General features: G+C 36.7%; 1 protein-coding gene across 1 annotated transcript; it reads right to left on the reverse strand.

Moving 5' to 3' along the window:
- Window positions 1–7,843: 7,843 nt before the first annotated feature.
- LOC140862127 (dnaJ protein P58IPK homolog B-like) lies at window positions 7,844–9,785 on the reverse strand. Its single transcript, XM_073265131.1, has 7 exons — window positions 9,780–9,785; window positions 9,440–9,681; window positions 9,158–9,249; window positions 8,927–9,075; window positions 8,649–8,729; window positions 7,961–8,044; window positions 7,844–7,879 (listed from the first exon to the last, which is right to left on the reverse strand). Exons 1-7 carry the CDS (start codon window positions 9,783–9,785, stop codon window positions 7,844–7,846), a joined length of 690 nt encoding a protein of 229 aa, XP_073121232.1.
- Between the last annotated feature and the right edge of the window lie 233 nt (window positions 9,786–10,018).

Consider the following 10,018-nt stretch of genomic DNA (forward strand, 5'->3'; position numbering starts at 1 on the left):
TGCCCCTTCGAGTTGCACTTAAAAACACTCCAAAAAGCCAATCTAAAGCTTGGGAAAGTGCAAAACCATAAACCAACTTAATCATAAGCATGCATTGATATCCAAACTGTCAAAATACAAAACATGAAGTTCTAGAGTTGTACAATCTCAAACTAATAGAACATGCTTCAATCTAACTTCAATGCATTACAAAACAAGTTCGATTACATAATCGACTTTGACAACAACAAGGCCTCACTCTATTAACTCGACCACCTAGCCATGCGATCTCTGACTCGGTCCTGCCCCACCTATTGCCAAGCACACATACAAAGACAAGACAACAGCCGGATAATCCGGTGAGAATAATATTCCCAGTAAAAGAGACAAACATGCAATATCATAAAAACATCTCAAACGAAATGCATCATCTTCTACATATTCAAATAACAACCATGCAATTCCACAAGCATGTCTAAAACTCAATTCATATGCATAAATGCAATGCGTGTCTTTAAATCTGAGATTATCAAGTCGGATAATCAAAACATTTCAGCATTTGCTTTTGGGATCCCGAGGACGAGATCACGTAAACAACTCACCGACTCTCCCGATCGAGGTGGTGCTACGTATCTCCATCCTCTAGACTTTGGTGCAACTATAAGGAGTATGCTAGAACTAGGTGAAACAGCTACACCCAGGCCACTCACAATATAATCCCCAAAACGTCTATCATCAAAAAGGGCCGTCCTGTCCGCTACTCAATCAAGGGTTCATAGCTCAATATGAATGCAATGCAAACATAACTCAAATAACTCAAATAATCAATTAACATGCAAGTATGTGATTTTTTCGGAACACTCGAATCAAGTCGGATTCGAGTCATTCGTTCCATTCCATTCCAAGTCATCTTATACCTCTTTTCAACAACGTCGATGCTCCAAACCTGGAAACAACATTGATACAAGAATTCCAATCAAAATTCCATTCCAATAAATTTCAACGATAAAGATAATTCAATTCAAATTTCGAGGATGAATCAACTCGATACTAAACCTCGATCAACTCTTCAACGATTCGAAAGCTGTCAATTCTGAACTCCGATATCTTCAATCAATCTGTACGGATACAAACACAATCCAATAACAATCCATCCAAACCAAATTAATCCCAAAACTCAACAAAACTTCCAAAATTCTTAAAGTTCAAACCGGCGGCATAACGGCTATAATCTGATAAACCGGAAATGTAGACAGCATAATATCAATCCAAAAAACTCATATCAATCATCCTTTACTCAATCCAATTCAATTACAACAAATCTAAAAACTCACTTTTTCGAAAATCCCTTCAAAAATTCATAACAATTCCGAACGTCGTTCTATTTCAAAACTGACAGATAATAAACGATCAGAACTCAGCCAGGAACAATATACTAGAATCTAAATCGATTCTAACAACCTCCAAAAAACAAAACATATCCGATCGGAGAAATACTTACGGTATAACGAAGCTCTCTCAGCCGTGATCGCTAATCTGCCTTCAGAAATAATTTCTAACGGACGGATCGAGCTCGGGATGAAATCCCAAAGCTTGGAAAGCTTCGGAGTCGCCTTCAATGGAGGGACACGACTTGGAGGGGAAGGATGATGAATGAAGACAATTCAAAGGAGCTTAGATATTATATAAAAGTCAAAATTTGCGTTTTAGTCCCTGAAAATTCCGAAATTTGCAAAGTAGTCCCTGATCAAATACAAGTCGTCTCTTGAACTCTGGAATCTCCGATTATCTCAAATAAACTCATTTAAGATAAAAAACGGGGCGTTACAATTCTCCCCTTCTAAGAAAAGATTTCGTCCTCGAAATCAAATATCGTTCAATCTTAAAAGCTAAGGGATAAAACTCAGAACTGCAAGAGAATTCATCTCTCAGAAATAAATATAGTAACCTTTGCCTCCAATCAGACTCTAACCCTCAAATCTCTTCTTTAAATCCGAAACGGCTCAATTGAACTGTTACATTGAATCGGTCTGTTTCAAAGCTAATTCAATTCTGATCTAAACTCGGAAACGGACGTCTCAAGAAAGTCGGCATCTCATCAAATTCTGTCTCATCATCAAAGAAATCTTGAAATTCAACAATAAGAAACGTGGAACCCGTCGAGAAAACTCAAAAAAAGACGAAACAACGCACGTCTAAAGGCAAGAATGCATATTTTCTACAAAATAGTCACCGAATCGGTCAATCCCGGATATGATTCCTCACTCTCGAATCCAAAAAAAATCATCGAAATAAGAATTATTTTGAATTACTCGGTCTTTCTCTCATGAAAATAGAGATCTGCATCGAAAATTCAAAAACTTCGTTCATCTATTTCAATTCATCTTCTATCTCGACAAGAAATTTCCATCTTACAATCATAGTTCTCAAACGTCTAAACAAAAAGGGCGATTCTTCCTGCTGAATCAAAGATAGGCTCAAGATGAATTCATAACAAAACATAACAATAAGCCACATAACAAAACTCAATACATCAACCAAATACGAGTTCCACATGCTAGAACAAGTATTGATGTGATATGTGATTTGAAAGGGAAACTCGAGAACCAACTGTCCCGAGTATGCTATCCCGCTATGACGACTACTTTTACCTCTCAAGGCAGTATCTCCAACTCTGGATAAGCTACAACAAAAGATTGTATCAAAAGCTATACAATCTAAACAACAACAACGTCACTAGGTTGATTCTCTATACCGTTCTTTGTCCAAATCTCTGAAACAAACAATTGCTGCTAACTTCGGGCTTGACAACTCCAAACAAATCTGTAAGGAGACAATAACTGATCAACATAACGATCGACTCCATATTCAAGTTCAATACTCCAAAACGGTTCAAATCTCCAAGAATAAAGAATTCTGTCGACTAGTGCTAAGTCAAGCACTACAGGTCATGGCATAAATTCAAAAGTTCAACTCATCTGCTCTGGATGTCTGTAGTTCTGAGGGTATAGAACTGAAAAAGTTGAATTCAGACAACAACATTTCATCGAAAACTATGCCGAAAGAACGAGTGCATCAAAATTCTCTGTATAAGCTGACAGACTTCAGCAAAAACAAGACATCTGACTACTTCTGACAATATATCAATCCTCTAATCTTGACTGAAAGTCATTCCGTACTGAATACGGTAGCAGATTCCAACAATCTGTCAATCATATCAGATAGTAGATAAAATAAGAACAACTCAAAACATCGAATGTTGCATACAATTCCTCAGATAAAAATTTGTAGTCAGATATCTCATACAATCTAATCATCTTCTCTGCTTTCAAATCAGTTCCGTCTGCTAAAACAATTTCTCCAATTCCAATATTATAACAGATCACGTAAATTTCCTCATAAGACAAAAGATAACAGATCTTCAAATCAATAAGATCGCTGCGAGCTCTAAGTCCAGATTCAGACATTGAGTCTCGAGCGTCTTCAGCCGTCTCGATGCATCAAGCTAATAAGTTATTCTTCTGAACAATAGCATACCACAATCTCAATAAGAAGAAGCTCCAGACATTGAAGATCATCAGTCCATAAGGAAGTAAGAAGTCTACGCTGATCAATCTGTTCTGCAATCAATAAGAACTGATAACATAAGATGAAGTATAGACAGAAGAACATACTCTGCGAAGTAATCTGCTTCACCCACGATAAGAATCCCTCGAAGAATCAGGGATATAATTCATAAATCTTCCAATCTCAGATAAGGACGTCGATCTAGATCATAAAATCGAGGAAGAAAACTCGATCCAAAGAGCATTCAGACATCAAATAATAACATACCACTGTTCGGCACAAAATCTGCTATACAATCCTCAAAATCTCTGAATTATCAATACAATTCTCATTCCAAAAAGATAAGAATTCAACGATAAGAACAATCCCGATCTCAAGTCGTTGCTGAAACTAACCTCATAACTCGGAGGAAATCCAGAAATCTCATCTAGAATAAGTCAACAAACTTTTGAATCACTGGTTTATCAGCCAATTCGGGCTAGATTATAACATCAACTACAAACAAAGAGAATTCTTCTGCACAATTCTGAAATAAACGGTTCGTCTATGAATAATATCAAAGAAATCCTTGAATCAAAATTCTTACCAGAGGAACAATTCAACGGATAATAAAATCCAATTCCGAAAGCCAAAGTACTATACTGCCTAGTTCCATTTTATTCCCAATCAAAATCCATAGTTGCGACTAAAGAACTCAAAAGTTCAACAAGAAGGGAATTCATCATCTAGATCCCTCAAAAGAATAACATAATGGATCGACAAGAAATCTGCGAACAATTCTTAAAGATTCTGACAGATCAATACGGATCTTCGAAGGATAAAAGATTCATCGATAAGAATATTCAAGAACTCATCTAAAAATCTCTGAAAGATTCGGTTCAAAGGATTCCTAAACATTGCAGATGCAATTCTAATTCAATCTGTACGATAAAATTCAAATCGGTCGTACCTCATTCAGAATTCAAACTCTGAAATTTCTTCCCTTCAGATTATCAGTCGATGATGTCCGATCTAAATAAATGTTGAACTCATCCTCTCGACTCGGAGGCAAATCTGGAATCTCAACCAGAACAACAACAACAAACTTAACATCTCTGCTAAAACAATCAACACAGCTGATTGAAGACATCATATACATAAATCAAACATTCCTCCGTACCATTCTGTAACAATCGGTAATCAACAATCAAAAGAACGGAATTCTTAATTCAGAAGTTTTTACCGGAGGAAATCCATTCGTCTATCGTCTTGTATCTGAATCTGGCAACTGTCTGAAATCAACCTCGGTTGCCCTGTACTCGGTTACTAAACTACATCGATGATAAAATCAAATCTGATAACCGAAGTATAGTACTGTTCAGTACAATCAACTCCCATCGAATCAAAGTTCAAGAAAATTCGAACTAATTTCACTACAACTAATTCAGATACTCAAAAGTAGAGGAAGTATCAATCTAACTTCTCAAAAGAAGAAAAATTTGCATCAATATCTAACAGCAAAAGAGTCGAAAGACTAGTATCGAACAGTTACCTGCTTCATCATCGTCAAAAGCAGTTAGAGTTTGTGAATCCTCGAGCAAGTACTAAAGCCTTGCAGTTGGTAATCAACTAACTGAATCCGTCGTTTGTCGTTGTAGTTTAAAAGAATCTAACAACTGATTGATCTCTCTAATCAGCTTTCATACCCAAACTCAATCTCAGAACTCCTCAGAGTTTAAGGGTTAACAGACTGAAATCTCATCAGTAATGCTTCCATCAATTCAGTCACAAAACAATTCTGTACAATCGGGTTCGCTACTAGTTGTATCTTATTCAAACTTGTCGAGTAGAAAAATCTAATTCAAGAGGATAAGGACAAAACATCTCTATCACATCTATCCGGTGTCCAACAATCTCAGCTCGACATACTCATTCAATCTTCAGAGTATTCAATGTAACCCAAAACAGTTCGTATCTCAATTAATTCAGAAACAAAACAATTCATATCTCATGTACTTCATGCTTTAAAATTTGAATCACTCAATCATGTAATTCAAATAATTCGTCAGATAATAAAGCATGCTCGCATGGTATTTAAATAAATCAATTTAAATAACTCAATCACATGCGAGAGTTCAATTCATGCGGACTCGATCTACCCCGCTCACTTCTAAATTCAGACCAAGAATCTTATTTCTCTGATACCACTTAATGTGAGACCCCGATTCTAATCATCTAATCAAGAATTAATCCTATCGATAAACAATCCGAGATCCAAGAGCTAAGGCAAATTTTATTTTTTTTTTGCTCTTAATTCGAACCATAGGCGCGGGCGCGCCGTGCCTTCGGGAAAAGGGAAATTTCAAGCCCAGAAAGGGCGCAGGCGCTCCTCAAGTCGCGCGGGCGCGCTGCCCCTTCGAGTTGCACTTAAAAACACTCCAAAAAGCCAATCTAAAGCTTGGGAAAGTGCAAAACCATAAACCAACTTAATCATAAGCATGCATTGATATCCAAACTGTCAAAATACAAAACATGAAGTTCTAGAGTTGTACAATCTCAAACTAATAGAACATGCTTCAATCTAACTTCAATGCATTACAAAACAAGTTCGATTACATAATCGACTTTGACAACAACAAGGCCTCACTCTATCAACTCGACCACCTAGCCATGCGATCTCTGACTCGGTCCTGCCCCACCTGTTGCCAAGCACACATACAAAGAAAAGACAACAGCCGGATAATCCGGTGAGAATAATATTCCCAGAAAAGAGACAAACATGCAATATCATAAAAACATCTCAAACGAAATGCATCATCTTCTACATATTCAAATAACAACCATGCAATTCCACAAGCATGTCTAAAACTCAATTCATATGCATAAATGCAATGCGTGTCTTTAAATCTGAGATTATCAAGTCGGATAATTAAAACATTTCAGCTTTTGCTTTTGGGATCCCGAGGACGAGATCACGTAAACAACTCACAGACTCTCCCGATCGAGGTGGTGCTACGTATCTCCATCCTCTAAACTTTGGTGCAACTATAAGGAGTATGCTAGCACTAGGTAAAACAGCTACACCCAGGCTACTCACAATATAATCCCCAAAACGTCTATCATTAAAAAGGGCCGTCCTGTCCGCTACTCAATCAAGGGTTCATAGCTCAATATGAATGCAATGCAAACATAACTCAAATAACTCAAATAATCAATTAACATGCAAGTATGTGATTTTTCCGGAACACTCGAATCAAGTCGGATTCGAGTCATTCGTTCCATTCCATTCCAAGTCATCTTATACCTCTTTTCAACAACGTCGATGCTCCAAACCTGGAAACAACATCGATACAAGAATTCCAATCAAAATTCCATTCCAATAAATTTCAACGATAAAGATAATTCAATTCAACTTTCGAGGATGAATCAACTCGATACCAAACCTCGATCAACTCTTCAACAATTCGAAAGTTGTCAATTCTGAACTCCGATATCTTCAATCAATCTGTACGGATACAAACACAATCCAATAACAATCCATCCAAACCAAATTAATCCCAAAACTCAACAAAACTTCCAAAATTCTTAAAGTTCAAACCGGCGGCATAACGGCTATAATCTGATAAACCAGAAATGTAGACAGCATAATATCAATCCAAACAACTCATATCAATCATCCTTTACTCAATCCAATTCAATTCCAACAAATCTAAAAACTCACTTTTTCGAAAATCCCTTCAAAAATTCATAACAATTCCGAACATCGTTCTATTTCAAAACTGACAGATAATAAACGATCAGAACTCAGCCAGGAACAACATACTAGAATCTAAATCGATTCTAACAACTTCCGAAAAACAAAACATATCCGATCGGAGAAATACTTACGGTATAACGAAGCTCTCTCAGCCGTGATCGCTAATCTGCCTTCAGAAATAATTTCTAACGGACGGATCGAGCTCGGGATGAAATCCCAAAGCTTGGAAAGCTTCGGAGTCGCCTTCAATGGAGGGACACGGCTTGGAGGGGAAGGATGATGAATGAAGACAAGTCAAAGGAGCTTAGATATTATATAAAAGTCCAAATTTGCGTTTTAGTCCCTGAAAATTCCAAAATTTGCAAAGTAGTCCCTGATCAAATACAAGTCGTCTCTTGAACTCTGAAATCTCCGATTATCTCAAATAAACTCATTTAAGATAAAAACGGGGCGTTACAAAATTGAAACAAAAAAATTATAAGTAAGTTTACCAGCGCTGCATGAAGTGGGTGGATCTCTCTGAAGATCTTGAGCTCCAACCAAATCCGTTTCGAAGCCATTTCAGCAAATCGACGCTGGAAATCCCCGATCCGCTATCTGTAATTTAGGGGAAAAAATAAAAGGAAAAATGGTGAAATTTGTGCGTGGAGACAAAGAGAGATGTGGCTGTGGACTAACTCGACGAATTCGATTGGAAGAAATTTGATACTTCATGAATTTTCGACGCTGGTACGCAGCAACGTCAAGAAAACTGCCATACCGCTGTCCATGTACAGACAAATTTTTAAGCATCTAGAGACTTGATTTTTGTTGTACTTTCACAATTATTCTCTTGTACGTGAAGAGCATGTGCTGGATATCACTTTTTCTTATGGAATTGAAGACATATCCTGCAAGAAAACAATTGTTGATGAAGACATATACTAGAATGTCGTGGCACACGCTTTGCGTGTGTTTAATATACAAAGTTTAATACCAGTTCATCTTAAACAAAGAATGAATTCAATTACATTAATACCAAAAATGCATATATAGTACAAACAAAATCAGAATGCACGCATATATAAAACTATGTTCAAGCCAAGAGAAAAAAAAAATACACACAGACAATAATAGAAAAATAGAAATCGAACTGCTTGGATTTAGACAAATAAAAAACTTTAACATGAGAGTCATGCACAGTTAGATAAACAAAGATTTTTTAGGTTTAATAATTTATTAGTTTTATATAAAACATATTTTTTCACAGTAAAAAAATCAATGTCCGTCAACGTCCTAGACATTAATTCCAACAAAAATGGACACCCTATCATAAGTCAGAAAATATGGAATACATTATTATATATTAGAAACCAAAGTGACCAACCTGGGGTGACTTCTCATAGGCTGATTTTAGATCAGCCACATCTCCTTCCCAATCTTCAATTACAAGCTTAGCTTCACCCCTCTGGAAGATTAGGTTCAAAATTAAAAACTGAACTTAAAAGATATAGTTTAATTCAAGAAACAGAACAGATGCGAAAAGTATCCATGTGGCTTTTAAAACAGACAGCAGAAACATTAGAAATAACAGAAGACACATACATGTGTTATAGCTTCAACTGAATCCCCATCAATTTCAAGTACTTAAGTGCAACTTGTCACAGCATCCTGCCCCCTACCAAGCTTCACCAAGACCTTACACAAACCAAGATGAAGGTTCACATTATGTGCAGTGTGGTTTGGATCTAAGGCAATAGCTGATTTATATTCCTCCACCGCCAGGCGAAGCTTACCCTTGCTTGCATTATCATCTGCATGTGTGATGCATAAAGCAATACAAAGATTAGATCGAATAAATGTCACATACCTTGATGTGGAATAAATCACTCACACTTTTAGTCTTTTTGATCAAATTTTTCAATCCAAAATATGCTTTCTTTAATTCACCATGCTCGGGGTCGAGACGAAGACCCAACTGGTAATGCCTAAGGAGAGGAAAGTGAGAGAAAAGGTTTAGATAAAATTTCCAAGTTCCAAATAATTACAGCAGCATATGATAACCGCTTCTACCAATCCTAATCCAATTCATATTCCTATTCCTATTCCACTGCCTCAAAACTCATGGGTGGAGTTGTGGGGAAAATGAAAATCATTTCATGATTATTCATAACACACCTGGTGGCAACATCGTGATTAGCTAAATAATAGTACGCACATCCACGCAAAATTAAGGCCTCTAAATTATCATCCTCCTCTTTAAGAATGTATCCTGCCTCAGATATGACACTTGAATAATCTTTGGATGTTATTAATAGTCGAGCTTTAAGGAGTTTGGCCTGCAAGACAACATCAGATAATGACTCTAGCATCAAGCAATGGTTGAGACCATTAAGATAATCCGTAGAAAGAAAGATCACCTAGACAAAATAAAATTTGGTAATCAGTTGTCGGGAAGATTAAGAAGATACCTTGGTGCATGCTGGGGAGAATACGAGAACAACTTTATCGTGTTCACATTCATTGTTCTAAATTTTGACTTTTATCCGCTACAAGTCTACATTTTTAAATGTGATCGAAGCAAAATTAATAAAATAACATAGCTTCCAAGGATAAAAAAAAGCATGACTGTATAACAGATTCCTTGAATTGTAAAAATCCTTGGACATTTCGATTTCATTACTCACTTTAATACCAAACGTTAAAGAGGCTGAAATGAGAGGGACATATCGAAGGCCAAACCTCGTGGTCACAATC

Source organism: Henckelia pumila, chromosome 4 (assembly GCF_033568475.1).
Source record: "Henckelia pumila isolate YLH828 chromosome 4, ASM3356847v2, whole genome shotgun sequence".
Taxonomy (NCBI): domain Eukaryota; kingdom Viridiplantae; phylum Streptophyta; class Magnoliopsida; order Lamiales; family Gesneriaceae; genus Henckelia; species Henckelia pumila.

Coding starts and splice junctions, on each gene's coding strand:
- LOC140862127 (XM_073265131.1), bottom strand. Junction 8,730..8,926: donor TTGGTAGGGGGCAGGATGCT/GTGACAAGTTGC, acceptor CTAATCTTCCAG/AGGGGTGAAGCTAAGCTTGT. Junction 8,045..8,648: donor CCTATGAGAAGTCACCCCAG/GTTGGTCACTTT, acceptor GTACATGGACAG/CGGTATGGCAGTTTTCTTGA.